Source organism: Formica exsecta, unplaced genomic scaffold (assembly GCF_003651465.1).
Source record: "Formica exsecta isolate Colony F162 unplaced genomic scaffold, ASM365146v1 scaffold192, whole genome shotgun sequence".
NCBI classification, from domain to species: Eukaryota; Metazoa; Arthropoda; class Insecta; order Hymenoptera; family Formicidae; genus Formica; species Formica exsecta.
Genome location: NW_021849218.1, coordinates 70,913 through 92,848, shown reverse-complemented (window position 1 = coordinate 92,848; position 21,936 = coordinate 70,913). Strand labels below are relative to the sequence as shown.

The 21,936-nt window shown below is 37.9% G+C and overlaps 1 protein-coding gene across 4 annotated transcripts in view; it reads left to right on the top strand.

The window, feature by feature from the left end:
• Positions 1 to 21,936, top strand: part of LOC115233970 (neurotrimin-like) — a 169,109-nt gene that overhangs the window by 121,254 nt on the left and 25,919 nt on the right. For 3 of the 4 annotated variants that reach the window (XM_029804637.1, XM_029804638.1, XM_029804636.1), the window contains exon 2: positions 17,087 to 17,134. The exons of the other annotated variant lie outside the window; for it this stretch is intronic. In XM_029804637.1, the coding sequence (XP_029660497.1) occupies positions 17,087 to 17,134 (48 nt within the window). The remainder of the gene's footprint in view (positions 1 to 17,086; positions 17,135 to 21,936) is intronic. 4 annotated transcript variants of the gene reach the window in all.

The following is a 21,936-nucleotide window of genomic DNA, read 5'->3' as shown; positions in this document are numbered from 1 at the left end:
GATGACCGCCAAAAGAATGAAAAAAGCAGCAAAAGCCTCTTTATTCCGGAAATTGAAAGAAAGTACGGATGGCCATAGCCGTAGTGACGATGAAAAGAAAAAAGAGAGAAAGAGAGAAACACGGATGAAAAAAAGAGAGGAAAATCGGAAAACATAACGAGGCAGTGGGGGAAGAAAAGAAGGAAGACGGAAGGGTTTGGTTAGGGGATGGAAACTACACGTGGAGCGCGTTTCGTGTGAATGTAGTTATGCATTGGAATTCCCTTCTCGAGGGTGCGACGACGGTACTGGTAATAGGAACTGCTCCACTAGCATCCTAGACGAAGCAACGATTTTCCTTGCGGCGAGAGGGAAAAGGAAATATAAACGAGACGAGCGTTGCAGAGACTCGCGCGCGTGCGGAAAGGAGAGGAAAAGAAAGCGACGCGGTCGACGAGAGATATAGTTCAATAAGTATGAGCGAGTGTGTCGTACGAGCCGAAACGAAGTTTGTCAGACTCGAGGTTGCCAAACGCGAGTTTGGAGAGCGAGCGGTAGAGCGAGGCAGGAAAAACAAATATGTACCCGAGCCTGGTTCCGACGGATAAAGAATTTTTCTTGAACATGACGTAAGATTTTTTTTTTAAATAACGCGTTTTTATTTTTATTTTTTCTTTCTTTAACGTAATCTCTTTCTCTCTTTCTTTCTTTCTTTCTTTTTTCGTTTGTAGTATTTATACATATGTATATGTGATTATTGAAATATATAAATCATGAAGCTTGCGATAAAAATATACGTATTTCAATACTTCGCTGACATTCCGTGTGAAATAATTTTGGAACTGGAATTTAGAAACTGTTGATCCTCTCGAAGAGTGCTACATTTCTCATGCGCGTGAGAGACCTACAATCGTTGTATACGAGAGTGGCCCTAAGGCACGGAATAAACTCGCTGCAAGATACTTGCGGGGCGAGTGTTTGGTGCTACGTGTGTGCAGCGCGGCGTAGCAAAGTTTGCATCGAGACTGCCAGCCGCAGGTCGTAAGGACAAATCCGTTTTCGAGTTTCGTTGGGTTACCGGTGAACAAGGAGTTTCCTTGATCACCAATACGATTTCGAGCCGGATTGGCCCACGTAGACGCTTGTACATAAGCAGATACATTTAGTTATACGTGTATAACACCGCGCTCACACATACATACCTATCTTGTCCACACATACACACATATATAAATATATATACATACATATATATGTATGTAGTTCTCATAGGAAGGGTTAGTAACGCCACAAATCAATGGTGTCCAAAGTTTAATGTAGCCCAAGGCGCGTTACACGCGGCAGCGTGTAATTAACCCTTAACCGTGAGCCGACAATGACTTTATAACATCCTGAATGTACATCCGGTATTTTATATAAATTTTTATTAAATTTTTAAATTTTTTAAATAATAAATTGATAGATTTATTTGAATTTATAGCTCTATCTCTTTTCGTTCATAATATAGTTATTTGATCGAATCGATATAACGAAATGAATGGAAAATATTTGAAAGAAATGCTTCGAACGAAGAGTGCGAAATTGGACGGAAAACGTTGAAGGAATCATATGAGTGCGTGTCACATGGGGTAGCATTGACTTCGAACGAAAGAAGCTCAAAGTAGAAAGCAGCGAGTTTTAATCAACGGTTGCGCGCACGCCAGTCCCGTAAAACGAAGCCGGGTATTGCGGAGCAAAGTCCCAAGCGACGGTGTCTTCATCCTCTAAACGGCACCTCTTTACTACTTGAAATTCACTCATGGAATGCTCTTTCCGTTTGACGCAAGAAACGCGGTCTTCCGGGTAGTTTCATCGAACGCGAGGTATTGCGCGTTTTACAGAAAATCAAACGAGTATGCGTACCCCCGTGCTGATAGAGAATTGGATGCGGTGACCTCAAGTGTAACAAAGAAAACCGATGAAACGGATTTGTATATACGCTGTCGGACGGAAGAATCGGCTAGGGGATTTAGGGGAGGAAAGCGAGGAGCTTGCGCGAGGGTGGTTGCGACGCGAGGGTGAAAAGGCCACGACGACGAGGGGATAGAAAACAAGTGGGTGCGCGATAGTGCAATCTTCCGGTGGTGTCGCGTTTTCCGGCCGGGCGATTCCGCGCTGAGCTCGGCTCTCCGTTTCCCACCGATCCTCAATTCCCTCCCTTGATTTCGTCCCTCGTTTTCCGCGCGCCCCGTCGCTTCCGTCTCCCTCTTCTGTTCTGGTGCAGGTACCTCTTGTCACCCATTTATTCTCTCTCTCTTTCTCTCTCTCTCTCTCTCTCTATCTATCCATCCTCTCGGTTTTCCTTCCGTTTGTTCTGAAAGCTCGGTCCGGCAACTAGGTGCTGCCGTACCTAGGGAAAGCCTCGTCAGCGGGTGTGCTCTCCCTTTAACGGTTTTCCACCGCAAACCCATAGAAACCGTCGAGTATCTCACCCTTCGGTTGGACATTTGCTGCCTCTTTGTCTCTCCCGATGTCCATCGCGAGTTACCACTTTACTTTCTCGTTCTCCCCAGCCAATTCTGAATCTCCGCGAGCTGCTTGGACTCTAAATCGAGTAGGAATTATTGCAAGTTCTCCATAATAAAAACATATATATATATATATATATATATATCACGGCAATTTGTCGTTGATTTTACCAATGTATTGGATTATTCTCTGTTCTCAATGACTGGTATTCTCAAGAGGCAAAATAATGCGATTGTCACATTTACTGTGCAAACGAAATCCTACGTTACAAATTTTTTCTTGGTAGAAAAAGCCAAAAAATGTATCGTCAAAAATAGCTATTTGCGATAAATTACTAACCACAGAGTTACATATTTATTTCCCATGACTAGTATGATAAATAAGTTTTCTAACCATTTAAAATAGAGACAAATTATACAAATAAAAATATTATCTTTTTTCTTGAAAAATACGTCAAATCTTATAAATCAAGTAAATATTTCTCTTTTGGCTATTGCTTAAATATATTATAAAACAATAAAGCTATATATCATAGCAACTGATATAAAACAATAAAAAATTCCACAATTTAATTAGAAATTTTCTGCGTTACATATCTTTAGTTTTAAGCTTCAAACATGGAAACAAATATAACTTTACGAGGTATAAACTTCACAAGATATAAACACATCGTCATTCGACGCTGGTTACTATTTTTTCCCCAAATTCTCGCGTTCATATAATCGGATACTTGGCAGCAAATAAAAGCTAAAAGAAAGAGAGAAAGAGAAAAAAGTTCATATTTTACATTTGCATTCATGCGAGTAAAATTTGGCGGATGCTGCGGCGAAATTCATTAGATTTGGCGACGGGAATGAACATTTGCAACGTTCTGATGCGTAAATTTCTCTTTTTCTTTTTTTATCTTGTTAGCAATTTTATTTGTAATCTTCTAAAATTTTTAAAGAGTTTGCATATTTTTATTTGTATAATTTGTCTCTATTTTAAATGGTTAGAAAACTTATTTATCATACTAGTCACTAGTAGACTTATCATAATAATTGTGTCTGACTAATGATATACCTTTTCTCCTTAATTTCCTTTTACATTATATTATATATGTATAACTTATATTATTATATTAACATAAGAGAGAAATTTATTTATTTCATTAAAAATATGATTTTAAAACATTAAATGTTTTCAATATTAATATCAATATTAAAAATTACGAATATATACCTATTTGTCTTCTTTATATATTGAACATATACCATAATCTCATGTATTGCGTAAAATGTAAACATTTCCTGAAATTTTTTTATTATTCAAGATATTTAAACAATTTGCGTGTACACTAAACTTTAAGGCATCAAGTAGTAATATTCAGTTTCTTGTTTATCTGTTTCTCGCTGTATCCTTCTCGATCTCATATGTAACTTGCAATACCGCATCTACGCTGGAAATGCATATTATCAACATAATAATTTGCGACACATTTCGCGTCTTCGTGAAAGTTATATCATTCAACGAGCAACGTATAGTCGGGGAAACACGCAAAATCCTGATTATCAATTCTATGAAATTATGGCAAATTGAAATCAAGCTTCAGAGTAACTGATTCAGTTGCGCAATCGTGCGCTCTCGATGAGCGCGTTGTTCACGCGCGCGCGCTCCTTTGCGCGTACGCGTGTCATACGCCAGGATCAATATCCGGGTGATATCACGCTCGTCATATCGAAACGAAATTGTGAACGAGAACGGATTGGCGAATTCGGATTTTACGTTACAATGGATTGATAATGAAACCATCGAACATTTGCCGATCGAGGCGTACGTGCAATTTCGACCATGGAGGGTGCAATATTCGAAATTTTTAAGCAAAAAATTTGAATCGAAACGTTTCAGTATTAATTACGGTTGGCAAAAATACGGTTAAATTCGCAATGTAATATTCTTTTCAAGAGCTTGCTATTTGAGATAAAGCTATAATTGGACCGTAATTCAATGGATGCATTATTGAAGCGATATACAATGAGTTACGTGAAATGATAACCATTTAATTAATCACATGGGTATGAAAAGTAATTCGCAAATTATTTTTAATGTATATTTATATTTTTATATATTTTAAAAATTGTAACAATTTCTGCCTATATTTTATTATTATTTTATCAATCAGTAATGTGTTATAAAATTTAATCAATTTTTATGCGATATGAATATATTCAAAATGTTTGAGCGGAAATGGCAATAGAGGAAGATAGGTAAAGCCGTTGGTATCGATAAAATTAATATAATAATTAAAACCTTGGAATGTTGTATAATCAATAACAAATCTGCGCCAAACGGGAATTAGTCAAGCGAAGAAGGAAATCAATTCTCCCGGCGTGATTTACGCGTCAATACACCGTGCCGGCATTCAGAGCTCATTCCCATTCCGCACGGTTATCCTATAAAGTACGCCCCGTCATTTCACCCTCATCTTATCCCACTTATTTCTCTCTAAACTGACAACGGACTAGCACTAATCCCAACACACTTCGCGAAATTGCCCTCTCTCGCCGCATCCCGGACGCGAAATCGCGCGAGCAATGATTTTGATTGAGCGTCTTGCCTCCTTCTTCCCTTCCTCAATCTCTATTTTTGCGATGTTGCGAGAGCATTAAATCACTGCGTGAAGAAAAAACAAGTCCGAGACCTGACGAATTTCGCTTGTCAACCGTGAGAAGAGTTTTCTCTTTCGGTTGCGAGAATAATGACGGCGCCGCACACATATATACGATATATACACAAGCGGTCGTGTCGCGGTAAGAGTGAACTTTTGTCAGAGAGCGGGAAAATCATTCGACGACGAGATCGTTGTTCCGAGCTCGTGTGCGTATAATTCGCGTACGTGATGTCACGGAAACTCGTCTCTTCACGCCGCAACGGAACGGAATATTTATGTGCCTCGCTAGCACAGTCGGTTCCGCAATTACGAAATCCGTTTGATACCATCGTCTTCCGGATGCAGAACCGTCGAGACTAGCGCGGAATCTACAGAGGAGACACGGAGAGTTTCCTTTGTGACTGACCCGCGGATTCTAGTTTACGTATCGTTCGTGCAATCTGTGTCTTCGCTCTTTTCTTTATCTCGTCGGACCAACGCGATGCGACGTAACATTCCAAATCTCGTTTTTATTCACGATCTAAAGAAAGAGAGGGAGAGAGAAAGAAAGAAAAAAAAAAGAAAGCCGGAAAAAGAGGAGCGCGAGAAAGGCAGCTGACGGAAATATTTCGACGAATCCCCGAGCGCATACGTTCTTTTCGTGAAAATTCCAGCCCGCGCATCGTATACTTTGTGGAAACTTGAGAGCCGAGATGGAGAAAACGCTTATACGTGGCGCGGCTCCGACTCGACAGAGCGGGCATGCCATAATACGTGACGCGCGAGCACAACGGTACGGGTCTCCTGACAGTCGCTACGGAACAAAGTGTCCTCGCGCGGCGTGGGCTCATCCGACACAACGAATGTTCGCGTTACGAAGTTTCGTAATTCGAGAATGGTATGGTAGGCCGCGAGACGAGGGGGAAAATATATGTGACGCGGATACGCGTCAGCGCCTCTGTTTCTCAAGATTTCTTCAGATGTCATCTCGCGTCCGAAAAGTTCCTTCTTTCTCTCCTATGTTCTATCTTGCATATTACCTGACGCAATTTTCTGATGCACAAAAATATTTCTCTGTTCAAAATATAATTTCATAGTTTTTATTCAAGAAATATTAATCCTTTTTTGAATTCATTGAACTGGGTCGTATGATGTAAAATTTTTACATGCATAGAGAATAGATAAAAAGTCAGAGTTCAAAGAATAAAAACTGTATTTTATTTTGCAGATTTGTATAATTTTTAATACGCTTTTTTGATCAATAATTACATATATTGCATTAAATTGATCTTTATTGGATTGTTTAATTTAATGGGGTAATGAGTTTATTGAATTGCAAAACATTATTTCATATAAAATTGTGAAATAAAATTGAATAATAGAAGTAAAGACATATGATATTCATTCATGAAACGTTATTTTATTGTATTCTTCTGTATTTCCTTTTCTGTATATATTTTTGTGAAATATATACAGAAAAGGAAATGTATATAAATCTGATCTGTCTCAAAAATAATTGAATATCCCATAACGACGGTTCATTTTATTTGGAACCACAGTAAAAATCAATATTCGCCTGGTAAATTTAAAACACTATCGAGTTACAATTAACTTACTCTGGCCCTTGAAGAGAAGTCTTAAATCACCGTGTCGAGTATCGACTATCGACATCTTAGACTGACATCAAGAATTGCGCGCTCGCTAAAGGACCGTTTAAAAAGTTACGAACTCGTTAGCTCGTAGCGTAGCTATCCGTGAGACGAAAGACCTTGCTACCCCGTGTTACCCCGGAAGTTGGTATAGAATCGGTAAAAGGCAACCGAATCCCATCTTAATAGAACGTCATTCCAAATAAATTGCAGGACGCCGTGGGTCTCCGGAGGTCGCGCTTAAAGGACCGAGGAAATACGTGAGGCGAATTTGGTTACCGCTCTTGTGCAAGTGAACGGGGTGTACGGGGTGTACGAGTCGCGGGGTATCGGCCGCGTAACGAGCCATCGCGACGCAATCTTTTCCGTCGTTTTCTTCCGCGCTCCGAAGCAATCCTTCTAAGGAGAGCGGCCGTAGGTAGGCTGCTCTTGAACGATATATCTCTGTTATCCGAATTAGAAAAACGAAGGTAAAAATCACGTCTCTCTCGCTATCGCCGAGTACATCGTCACGAAGACGATCGAATCCTTCGCCGTCGATTTTATGCTAGATTTGACATTACCTACCTATCCTATATAGTACAGATATATATTCACGGATTGAATCTTACCTACCCTTTACAATACTCTAAATAAATATATACTACAATATAAATACTACCCGGTAGATAGGATAACATTGTTTGTATGCTATTTCGGACTGGATTTCTTCAATATTAATATATCGGGCTATCAATGAAGCTACACAGGAACCAGACGAATATGATGTAAAGAATGTTATTTATTATTAGTTGCAATTTTGTCATCGTATCGACATGTCCTTTCACGACAATTATATTAATTAAGTATCGCGTTATTTTAGTATTATATCTACAAAGAAAATTTAATAATAATTATATTACGCTTATATAATATTCTTTATAATAATCATAAATAATATTCTACATTTAGTGTGCAAAAAACATATTACATGTAATCTGTACATATAAATTAAATCCTTCATTATTAATTCTCTTTATTATTGCAAGTAACATTTATATACAGGTAACATATTATAGTTTATATCATTAGATATAAGATATTAATTGCATTAAAATATGTAATATCATTTATTATTATTTAACCATGAATGTTCAATATTACAATAATCGTGGTATAATTAAAACAGTTTTTGCTAGATATTCGCATGTCTATAAAAAAATTTCATTTTCCTAAGAAATATTATTTCGCGTTTTATTCACTTTTGTAGATAAAAAAATCAATTTTTGACAGTTGTAATTTGTTGAAAACGTGTATCACGCACAAAAGTCAACATACCGTGATGTTGGCATGTTCGTAACGTGAAAACTTAATCGCGTTGAATCCTCATTTTGGCGTTCGTTGCGGGACGCGATGCGTCCTCGCGTGTACCATTTCCCGCGTTTCCGCGCGCTGATCCGGCACCGAAAAAATTCGGCTCCGGTCGTTAAGCCGCGGTCGCAAATGCATTTAAGCATCCCGCCGTTGTTCAAGATCCCATTGAGCGCCGTGTCAATATAAATGTAAATGTCATTGGGAGAGCCGTGCGAGCGCATACATTGACGATCCCTGGAGAACGATTGCTCGCGGAGAATATTGCAGATGCCCGTATGGGACGACCGCCGCAATTGAATTGCCCTTCGGATTGCAACGTATAGAAATGTGTACGTTTGGCACTTTGTTTCGTGTATCGATCGTTGACGAGCATCGGGGACATCGGGATCCGCAATGACGCGCTCTCTCGCAAAGAGCGCGCCCCCGAATCGATCCGCCGAATCGCGCTGCACTCCGCCGTTTAACTGCGCGAAAGATTCGCAGATCGCGAATTAGCGTACGTCGACACGTACGAATTCGCTTGCGACCTCTCGACAAGCATGACGGCGGCATTAATTCGATTTCGCTGCATTGGCATGCGTCCGTTCCCTACAATCTAGAAAATGATCGCATACGTGAATCACATGCGGTAATTAGAAATTACTTCGACGGCTGTACGCACAATTGATGGATTGATAAAATGCCTATAAAATGATTTTTTTTCCAAAATATATTTATATCTATTTATTTCGAGCAATTTGTTTTTTGCTCGTCTCTTTAAATATGATATACCGACGCAATCAAACCATCGGCAGAATATGGGGAGAATCACAAGTAGAGATGTAAATAATGTTATCGTGTATATTATTTATTCATCCGTTTTATTCTGGTATTGCATCCGGCACAGGATAATAAACTGTAAATTTGTAAAACTTAATTTCGCGGGGCCTGGTGTCGGCTACAAATCTCCGCGATCGCACGCGCGCATAGCTGTGCTGTGCGGTTTCTCTCACGATATCAGTAATTAAAAGGGCGAGAATAGAGTAAAATGAAAAATATTGCGCGAGTGGCAGTCATGAAATATGAAAGCTGCTTGAGCCGCGCTTTTTTTCCCACCCTACACGGCGCTTATCTGCGCGCTTTATGCGCGTTATTCGATTTTCATGCGTGCATTGTTCACCGCAAAGCACCGGAAACAAAGCGTTATCTTTAAGCCGAAACAATGTTCCTCTCTCAATCTGCGCATGAAATAACCGGCTGCAGCGATCCGCTGCAATCGCCATCATCGATCACGTGTGTGATGTATGCGGCGATATCGATAGCGAATCCCTTTTTAACACAGACGAATGGTCCCCGCTGAAACCCGGAATTTTTTTGCAGATTTCTGCACGCAGTATTTGTCGATTGATACACGCGTCATGAAATCGAACATAACATTCGATTTTAAATACATTGATCTCCCCGATAGCTTTCAGATATAACGCGATGCTTAGATACAGAGGCTGTGCGAATATTTCGAATCTGTTGCGAAGCCCCGAGCTATTTGTACCTCGTCCTCATGGGAATGAAGTTAACTGCTGCCTACGTAAATGCGCATATATGTACAGATTGTCTTTGTGTCGCAATGAGATAATATAATTAGGTAATATAATTAACGATAAATCCCTGGTGACGAAGTTGCCCGTCATCAAATATTATTAAACATTACAATTGCGATAATTATATTCAAAAAAAGAAAAAAGAATGTTATACGAATATTATTTGTGCGGTTATAGGGATCTCATGTCAAGAATAATAGAGGTAGCGTTTTTCATAAATAATAGCGGTTATAAATAAAACTTATCGTTAGACTCTCGATATCGGAAAATATGTCACATATATTGCCATTAAAATACGTGAAGATAAATAAATCATATTTTTCGCGTATTTATTAATCCGTCAAAATATGATCAAATGGACAAAGCTACGTTAAATACAGATTTTAATTATTCTGGATAGGATTAATAAAATTTCATATAGAAAACGGAAAGAAATTATTAATATAGTCGACACTCTAAAATTATTACAAATCTATTATACATATTAAAAAAATAACCGACATATACATCGACAATAATAATAATATTAATTATATAAAATTAAAGTGCAAACAATTTTTTTTCAAAATTATACTTTGTAAAACTATACGTATACATCTGGCAAAAAAATAATTTACTGCATTTTAAACAAGAAATGACTAATTGAATTAGCCAAGAGAACAAATTAGTCGATTAACGTTTAGCGTTTAACGTATACTGACCACTCTCATAGACTGAATATACCAGCGGTTTAAGAAAGATATTAATTCATAAATCATTCGGCAAGAGAAGAGACCGAAATTATTCCCTTAAGGAGCAGGTAGTCAAGTTGATTTACGGGTTTCCATGAATCACCCGAGCTTCTCGTTAGCAAAAAAATGAAAAGCACGCGCGCGCGCGTTGTTAACGCCATCCAAGGGAGAGAATTCGAGACACTCCGTTTCATGCGCTTGCAAGAACGTGAGGTATGCCGAGTCGTGCAAAAAGAATGCGCGAACGGCGCAATGCCGTGTGTTATCCGAAAAGTTTATACCTTTTAGCAGGGTATACGTGTGTGTGTGTGTGTGTGTATGCACGCACATTTTCCGTCGCTATTAACATTTCATTCAACGAAGAAACACTTGCGCTCGGTTACACACTGCCTTCTACTGGCGTAAAAGCTTGCGCGCGTGCTGGTACGTGTTTGGGATAAGAGAGGATGCCGTCGCGGTCCAAGACATACCATCAGCCGTCTTACTCTTCCTCGTGGTTGCCATGCGCTGACTCTGTTCACGAGATTCTGCGGGTACGCAAGTTGCCGCAAGGGGCTTTCTTCGCTACGAAGTTGGAAACTTATGCTGATTCTGGGCCAAGTCGCGTAGGGCAAGGGACGAGAGATATACTTTGACCTATATTTTATTTAGCGCGCAAAAAGATGGCTCATGAAAAAGGATATGCGCGAATAATTTTATATAATAAATATTTTATTGAATCCACGGAATAGCAATTAACGCGTTATTTACATTCTTGGCTAATCTTTCTTGTTATAAGAGAGAGAAAAGTTTTATCTTACATGTGATATACTATATTATTTTTATAGTTTTAGAAAAATTTGATATCTTATACAAAAGTTTATCAGGTTTTATTTGAATATTTATATTTTTTAACAATTTTATATGTGTAAAACTAATTTTAATATTTTAATATTTTTGTGCTTTAACAATAAGTAATTTTTTACAAGTATATTAATGAAAATAAGATGCTTTGTTGCAACCAAATTTGTAACTACAAGATAAAGCTTTTAATGTACTAAGTCGATGTATTGTAGTTTTATGCCTACAAGAATTACAAAGGTAGAGAAGAGGCTTTAGAAACTTGCCCCTAGCTTGAAGCAAAATATGCTTTGCTGTGGAGAAAAGCGCATTACTTTGATTCATCTATTATTTAATAGAAGCGGAAAAAGTTGGAAAAATAGAGAAGAAAAATGACGATAAGGCAGAGGAAGTTTAGGGCAGGGCATAACCATTTTCGTTCTTTTACGATGGTCCCGCTTAATTTGCTGCGCGATTGCCACTTCTGCGCTTCCGCGGATGAAGACAGCACCGAGATCCAATTTTACCTACTTTTTCAACTTGTCGGTACCTTGGAATTAGTCCTTTTATTTCTGCAGATCCCATCCTTTCCCTTTCCACTGCGCCGTTTTTCTGACCCCATTGCACCTCTTCACCTTCCCGGCCATCCTCCATTCGGTCTTCGCGTTACCCCTGTTCGCGCGAGTTGCACCTCTATCCCCTTACGAGAAGAAAGAGCGAGCCAGTGCATAAAGAGAAAAGGATTAACACGGTTGAGTATAAAATTAAATTTATTCCTCTGCAGGTTTCTGTAATATCCTTCACTTCTCAAGATTCGTGTATCTTTATAACCATTGCGAACTCGTGAGACTTTGACTTTATCTCCCGATAACTGAAAAATATATTAATTAATTTTAGAAGTTGAATGCAAAGCGCAACTAGCAGAATGCTAAAGTGCAGTTTATATTATTGAAAATTAATTTAAGCTTCTAACTTTAGAGAAAAGCATTGTTAAAATAAGAGAAAATACTTAATTTTTTTCGACTTTGACTATAGAAGAATACGATATTTATTTCTCAAATTTTGCTTCTCATATTTCTTTTTTGTTTCTGCCATTTGTAATTAATTAATTAATTCAAATTTTAACGGCGTAGATGTTCATCGATTTAACATTCAAGCGATGCGCACGAGTTGAACGTTCTACCTCTCCGATCTTTGCCTTTTTAATTCTCTGCTGAATTTTATCTCAGTTGTTATGGCGCCGTCGTTTGAATTAGTTAAAGAGCCTATCGGAAAAGTGGCGAAAGACCGGAACGAACCAACTTGGGTAAAACACTCCTTTGGGTGTATAAAGCTGTATTAGGCACCGTACCTTATTTCGTCGTGCAACTTCCTAGTGCCGCTTGGAGACTCGCGATCCTTCGGGAATTTACATGCGGTCGAGAACCATTGGACGGGACAAAGTGAATAATCAATGTGCACAAAATTATGTTAAGCAGGCTATGACTTGCATTATCCGCCGTAAGTCAGCGTTCTGTAATGGAAAATGAGATGAGTAGAGACGTGTAGTTGAGAAGATGCGTGTGAGAAATGTGGAAATATTACTACCATATAAATACGTCATATGTCATACGCTTGGATTTTGAACAATGAAGTTAATCCAACCAAAAGTATTCTACAGTTGGACGATAGCAAGATAATATTCACTATGAAATAATACCGTTGGATTACAAAGGCATGTAATCTGGCTTTTAACTCTTATTCTGTCTCAGCTTTCATTTATTTAATTGGATAACCGTAACAATAAGAGACTATTTCTAAATGAAAAAAAAAAATTAATTACGCGAATCCTTTTGCTAATGAAATATTATATTCATTGTGAAGCTCATAATAATTATTTCTATTTATATTCATGTCGCATACATTTATAATGTTGCAACTGATGCATATAAATTCTTGCGCAATCCCCATATATAATATTAGCAATTAAAATCTCCGTCATGATTTGTATGTGTTTAGACTTCTTTTACATAATAATCAGATTGTGTTATACAGAAAAATAGTGATAGTAATGATTACATTAAGATAAATTTAATTTGACAGACATGATTTCACGAAGGTAAATAAACGATGACATTTTGCAAGCAGCAGCACAACGAATAAAATCTAACACGAAGAGAGCAACAATAATTTAGTGAAGTGCCTCGATTTTTCAACCAAGCTCATTATTCTTGCTCGCAACTTCCTTCTTTTTTTCAGTGCTCCTGGTATTCCGATTGCTTGATAAATAGCTGCTGGCAGTTTGACCTTTCAAAGACGAATCTAGGAGAAAAGACAAATCGATTTCATTCCCGAGTGACCTGAAATCGTCTGTAACAAATATTACATTGCTCGATAACCGATCTCTATATCAATGTTTTTGCGATCCTCTGTGTTTATAGGAAATGAGAAGGTATGTGTTATATTAACTGTCTCGGATCGTACTGTCAATAAACGGCGTTCGTGTTGTTCAAACAGCGGAATGATAAGACTGTGTTGTAAAAAATTTGCAGACGTTTATTCTCACGGCAATAATACTTGTTTTATTCGCTCTGCATACGACACACACCTCCCGTGACCGCGTTACATAAACGCGTGTATAAAGCGCGTGTTACGTTTCACGGAGCTTACATGGCGGAACGTAAAGTAAATACCGTAAACTTGAATAGTGTATTGCGTGTAAGCGCAAGCCACGTTGGGTAACTGGTATGTATCTATCTACATTGCTATCATGATGAAAGGCTGAAGCTCCGAAAAGCTGTCTCCTGATTGCGCGTAATCGTGCCCGGCGCCAAGATTGGTCCATTAATCTTACCACGGACGCACGCGATATCACACAACGTCATGAGGAGACCACGTCCTAAATAAATGCGGCCGCTTGAAACACACCCCGGCACCATGGCGCAGAAAATGCAGTTGCGCAATTACGTAGTGGTGGCTGTACCAACGAGTGAGAAAATGGAAAAAGAGCGACGTGGCACAATGGCTCGTATCCGAATTACACAATGAAACCTTTCTTAGCAACACAATGTTAGCAAAGCTTGAATAAAACAGCAATCGTGATCAATAGAATTTAATTACTTAACTTTGTGACAAAAAGAATTGGAAAATGTGGGAGAATAGCAGAAATACCGCGAAAATATCATACAATATAAACTATATAAATGCGAAGATATTGTTGCTGTGATTTTTATCATCTTGTTGAGTTATCTAGTCAGAATAGTTCTTTATCTATGCATAATATCTTATAAACGTATTCGCAATGTGTACGTATCTATATATATTGCACATATAATAAAAAAATATAAAAGCAAATGAAGTTTTAATAAAGGATATATAAGTATGAATTAGATGCAAACACATTTTCATTTGGTTTGTGACTTTAATGAATGTTTTCTCATGTTATACATTTATTTCAAATTGCTTATTATAGAAAGTATTTCGTAGAAATCACCATAAATTTTTTATATGAAATTAAATTTAAATGAAAATGAACCATTTTGATGGAGTTACGTTTGCTATTAATTTATCGCTTATTCAGAGAAATTGCTCCCAGTACACGCAATTATCTGAAATTTTCACTTGCGTACAAGACACAAAACATGCGTATATATTGGCTTTTACAAATTCACATTTCCCTCGTGTAATCTACTACTCTCGTGCTCATAATGCAAGTAATTTTACCCTCTGTCATCTGCGAATGTAATTATCCTCAAGTTGCTCCGTGGCTCGCATTTATGAGACGCACGAAGTTATATAACTATTGGGGAAGCGCCGTCACTGAACATCGTTAAACTCGCGACAAACGGTTGTCATAATCTCCAAGTTTAGATAGTTTCGTCACCTCGAATTCGCTGGAAAATATCACAACGCTATCACACATTGCCATGCATAAAAGTCGTGACGATTTATAAGCATTGATTTGCATCGTAAATATACACAATATAACAGCTTTACATTTTATCCATTTAGTAGTACTGTCAGTACAGTAGGTAGTCATTAAACAATTTTATCTCTTAGATATAGAGTATAGTATTGTATAATCTTTTTCTATTTATGAAGATATAAATCTAGATATCTCAAAGAAAAAGATGTAAAACAAAAAATATTTCTGTATTTTTTCCTAGATGAAGCATTTTTAAGAAAAAAATTTTTTATTTGATAGAGAAAGCTGAGTCTTTTACTCTTTTAGAAGAAATTAATAATATTCCTGATGTAATATATTTATAAATCAACAATGATATATAATAATAAACATTTAGATTAAGAAAATCAAATGCATTTGTTATAAGCTCGAAGCTTTGCTTTAACTTAACCATAGATTAGCATTGCAAAGGCATTTGTATGTTTATTTTTATTAAGGATAGATTTTTTTAATGGGTGTGGGAGGTGAAAGAGAGAGAGCTCGAGTTATCTTTCAACCGTATTAAAAAGTGCCCCAAGGTATTTTAAACAACGCACTGTAATTTTATATTGGTCAAAACTTGGCTTGATTGCCGCTACCATAATTCGATATTTTATCTTTACACTGCATAATAGACGATTATAGACGATAGCACGCGCGAGATCAGGTATACATAAAAATACCGTAAAAATTTTGCGGCTACATTATGGATTTTTTCATGGCTTGTCTTTTATCACTGGAACAATATTTCTGTTAATTAATATTAGTAATATAATATTTAAAATTATATCATAAAATTTGTTACTTTACTATACATTTAAATGTGTAGTTTCTTTTTAGATAATAATATATTAACACACATCTTTTTCCCTTTCTCTCTCTCTCTTTCTCTCTTGTATTTAATGTAATAAGGAGATAAATGTCTCATATAAGTCGTGCTTTCAAAGTGACGCGCGTCACTTGTGAACGGCATAAACGATATTCTTGGCGGTGCATACCCATGTTCATCCTATGTCACTTGTCATTTTGATGCGCCATCTCGCATGTAAATCTATGGCATTGTTTCACAAAGTGACATATTCGTGGACGAAATATCACTAATAAGTGCCGTTTTATCTTGCCAGCGTGGCAGTCTACTATAGAATAATTATTACGAATTGTTTTAGCTTAACTATCAATTTTTTTAACTTATCTATACAAAAAGCTGATAAATGTTAGATCTTATTTTTAAGTTTTAAAATTAAAATGAATCTAATCCTTGAATTGCATACTTATATCTATTTTTAAAGGTACGTTTGTATAACGAAATAATTGATTTTTACATTTTATGATATTTTGCTTATATGAAATTTTATAGAATATATAGAAAAAAGAGATTCAATTATTTTTCAATTTCGCAAACAAATATTCTAGAATCGACACGGACTGACGTAGTACGCTGTCAATGTAGAACAAGTACCTCTATTCCGGAATATCCGTCTATTAACCAAGTTCATGAGTAATATAAAAGTACTCGAAACCCTACGGGTTTCGATTTAATTGATTTCGATTAAACTGATTCACAGATATTTTTTTTTTATTTAATCGGATTTTCGATATGTTTTTTTTTACGTTGGTACGCTCTACGGTTTCTGATGTTATTTCACGTTGATATATCATTGTCACAATAACCTCGTACAAACAAGCGAAATGCATGCATGAATTAATTAACTTCGAGTAATACCTAAAATAACCGCGAATATTTTCTATATACTATGATATTCGGATATTGACATCGATACAAAAATCTATAATGGATTCGAATACTAGTTGGTAAATAAAGTATATAAAAATTTCTTACAAATCGCTTGAATTTACGCATTTAATAATCGACAGATGTTTGATATCTAATATTCGCTGCGTTCTCTTTCATGTTGCAGGGCGACAAACGAGGAATTTATTAACGGGAACATTGGGTCACCATCACGGTATGTAGGATGCATCATTATCGGACAGTTACAATAACAATGAATGACCATAGGTTGATGAGCGCAATCCAGCCGGAAATCACTAGCGAAAACGGCTAGATCTCGCGGGATGTTGCGAGAACGCACTCGATGTTGAAAATCATACTCGCGTGGCTCTGCACATTGCGAGTGTCAACCGGGACCGGGCATTATCGTCCTTGTTGTTTGCGTTAAAGGCCAAAATAAACTACGAAGCACCGGGCGCTTTCGCTGTTTACGTTAACGACATTGCATGTGTACGTGCGCGCGCGCATGTATATCGTACGTGGGTGGTTGGATACTTCATGAAATGGTTTGTTTCGCACCCCCCCCTCGCCCTGCCACCGCAATTTGATCCTTATCCATTACATCGATACCTCGAGCTCTTTTCGATGTTACATGGGATAAAAAACGCTGTGGGCTTATCGAACACAGATTGTTTTTTATATCTATAATCTTTATTGAAAATAAGTCCCCTTCTCTACTCGTACTGTGCCGTCGCCTAGCAATGGATTTTCACTCTTCGCGATTATTTTTTCGTGTTGTGTATCGATGATATATGAGAAACGGTAAGCTGACAACATAAGCTGTTTTTATCGAATCACACGATCGCATAATGCAAATAACAAAGGTATTATTTGCTGGATAGCGTACATCAAACAATGGTGAAGAAAAAACAAGCAATGCAGTCGTTTCAATTTTATGAGCAGTTTCGTGATTGCCGTAGAGTACGGCAAGAATAAAAAAATCGTTTAATGCAAGGCAATTGTCTAGTTGGAGATATTATGTATTTTCAGAGTATAATTTTCTTACATATATCAAATTAGAAAAGAATTTGACTGTTGCTTGTATTATGATTTAATTTATATGCAATTTAACAAAGCAATGTAATGTATTAATATTATTTATTATATTATAATTTTATTTCATTTATTTTTATGCTGCATTTTCTTTTAGATGTAATCAATCATCGTTCCCAATCATTTGTAAGCCAAATATTGATAAAGATAATAGTAAAACATACATAAAATAATTGATACGAATATTTTATATTTGTGGAAATATGATTCGTAAATAATGAAAGTGCAGAATGTAGTTATAATAGTCATATTTTTTATTATTTATTAAAAAAGTAAAAGAGTACATGATATTGGATTATTGTATTTTTATTCTAAATATGCAATAATCCAATATCAAATTTTGGGAAACAACAACATCTGCATATGAAGAGTATCAAATACTTAAAACTCTATTCGTCGCTTTCAATATGATTTTTTAATATGCTGCAACGTGTCACATATTTTCGTGTATTTTATACCAATGCCTTATATTCAGTACGTTGTGGGAACAGCGTCAAGCTCGAATTTTCAACGTAGTTCCATGGATTAACAGCCACAAAATCCGGCAGGATTTTGCGAAAAAAATTAAACGTTTCGCATTGATTCGGCATAGCTTGATAACCATTTACATATGTCTTATCGGTCGATATCAAACGAGCACGCCCGGTTAGAAGCAATTCGAGCACACAGTCGTCGAATCCTGACATCAGATAAAAATATATCAGTCGCGTCACAAAAGCCGGATGAAATTTCCGCCGCATTTGCCCACTCATCTACCCTCTAGCCCACCCATATCGTCCGCTATCACTATCTACGGTTCTCTCTGATTCTCCACAGCCTCGTCAGGATTTTCAGGTCAATCTTTTTGTTCGCAAAAATCCGCGACAAAAATCTCCGTGCGGAGAGAGGAAATTTCGGTATGCAATGGCTCTCTAAGTGGTCCTTCCTCCCCGCCTCGTTCCCTTCGCAACCCCTTCTATTTGCCCGTTTCGCGCCCGATCGATATCGCCGACACCCGTGATTCCGAAGCCGTGTGCCTCGCCAGCTTCGGGACAGAAGGTACCAGCATCGCGCGCGCTGGTCGCAATGTCGATGGTGTTCGATGGAACACGCGCGAATCATTCGTCACAATGGTGTTACGCGCCGCCGCTCGACTTGCCTCTCCCCTGTTCCTCTACCACCCCTACAATTTCTCGTGTTTCTAGAGAGAAGTCTATCGCGTTACGCCCGCGTTCGACGTTTCCTTCCTTCCTTCCTTCCTTCCTTCCTTCCTTCCTTCCTTCCCGTCCGTTTTCCCACTCCATCTGTTTCCCCGACGAAGAGAAATCTCCCGGAACGCGATTCCCCGCCGTCGTATGCGTCGAGGCTAATCGGTAACATGGGCACTCGGGAAATCTTACGATCTGACCAATTCCCCGAGAAAAGAAGCGACAAGCCTTACCCTTTGCTCCGAACGGAGTTGACGTTTCTTTAGGATATTTTGCCCTACGTAGATTTCTCGTGAGATTTTTAATATAGACGTGTTTGTTTGTTGTGTTGTATTGTACATGGTGTTAATATAATATGTACGCTATATGTATACGCGAACAGAATCTAAAATATTAGCCGAATTTGATTTTACAAGATATTCTATACCGAAAAGTTGGCGATTATTTCGAGCAAAAAGATTATATGAGAAATATTTAATATCATATAACTACATATCATCTTTTTTTTTTTAATTTCTTTGAAAATAGTAATATTACAAGATACTATATATTATGTGTAAAGTATACTTGCGAAAAAATAAGAAGATCTGTGCGTTATATTTATTTTATACTTATTTATTTCTTTCGTTATAACTGATTACCAAAATGTAGACTTTGATCATCATGTATCACGTATAATAATGAGGAGTATAATAATAGGGACTGAAATAACTTTGTGTTGCTGCCGTTATCGAATTTTAACCGAGGTGAAGCAAATTCATTTTATAACGCGTGACCCAAAAAAGTTTTAATCATATCGCATTAATAACGTAAACTAATCGGATACCAACTAGACTGTCATTTAACCGTCTCGACTGTAGAACGGATGATGAATAATTTAATGCTTACGGTTCGTTTGCACCCTAATCAACCGAGTCGCTTGCGTTAAGCGGGCAATGTGGGAAGTTGGGGTTGTTTAGATAAACCAAGGAGATGGCATTATTTGTATAGAGTTTGCTCGTCGTAAGACAATCAGATTTGTAACTAGACCTCGCATTCTGAATAAGAGCTGAATAAGATCCGATTGTAATTTGCGGAGATGAACTGATTGTCATCTCATAATGTACGAATAACGATGTAAACAAAGTTAGCAGATACGATTCTTACACACTATAGTATAACGATTAAAAATGATGATACAGATTTTATGTACACGTTTGTTAAAAGTAATTAACATTCTTTTGTAGCTTATTATCAAAGAGTCTTTTCGATGCTTGTTTCTAATCTATCGTATTAAAAAAACAATATTTTATATTTGTTACAATTTATTAATCTTTAAAATTGACGAGTATGAAATCATATTGCAGTGATATAAATTGATACGTTAAAATAGAAAAGCAATAATTTATATCGTTTATTCTGTAATAATAATTTACATTGTATTGCTACGAAAAAACGACACACAAAATTTGAATATTTCTAATTTTGCGCGAAGCGGACATACCATATTGCAAGTAATATTTGTCCTCGTTAAGAGACAAAATCAAAGGCGATAAGGGAATAAGGAACGGAGTTAGGCCGAATAAGAAGATCGTGCTTGAATCTTAAACTAACCGGCACGACCACCGGCACGGCACATTTCGGAGACGAAGTGCTCAGGCGCGGGCATGAATATGAATGAGTCCGCGCAGGGTGATATTTCGAAGTGCGAAATAAAATAATTTCCTTCTCGTCGCGTAGCTCGCGGCTTCATGTTGCCACAGAATATGCACGAGGCACGGCGTCAATTTGGGATACGCGCTAGAGAGGCGAGAGAAGCATTAGGAATAAAATACGACGAGTCAACGAACGTAAGAGAGACGCGTGAGATCCGGGAATGAAGTTTTCGTTTCTTTATCGTTGCGGCGAACGGTGTCTTCCGTTTCTACGGTATTCCGCCTGTCGAAATTTCTGACAGCGGTCTGAAAATGAGAGAGAAACAGAGGGAAGCGGAGAGAGAAGGAGAGAGAGAGAGAGAGATACGAGGGAACGAGACGGAAGGGGTGATACTGCGAGTGGTGAATAGTTAGTAAACGTTAAGTAACCGGCGCTGTATCGACCTGCCAAGTGTGTGCGTATCGGATTTCGAGGACGATGATGGCGGTGGCGATAACCCCGAGGCACACAATTCAACGGGATATTACATTTAAACGGAACTTATTTACTCAGCCGACTACGTTATTCCTCTGGAAGACGCTACTGGCGCCTTCGTCTTTTCTTTTACCTCTACTACCTATCTTACTGCGGTACCAGACGACACTTCCTGCGGCTATTATCCAGCGCGTCGTCGTTCTCATCGCAGCGCAGTCTCGCGTTTCCCATAGTTATTCTGCCCCCGCAAATCGCTACCAGATGGGGAAAATTGAATTAGTCACGGCCACATTTATAATTATAGCCCGACCGCTCACCCTTCTCTCACCCCTCTCGGTCCGTAACGATCCTTGCTCTTACCACTTCCGTCCGACTTACCGTGCACGTACGGGTGAGACCGCCGGTAATAGCAGTAATTTTTCCTACGTTAATTTCATGCAAAACTTTCCAGCTTCGGTCGTCGTCCAGCCTCGATTGGCCCCGCGGTCGTTTTCTTCTTCTCCGAGCGCAAAGTGAATCCGCCAGCGCGAGGGATGGCAGAATCGGGGCAGAAGAATATTAGAAATATTGGCCGAGTATTTTTTGTCGCAGTCACCCCTTCCGCAATGCCTTCAGAGGCATATATATA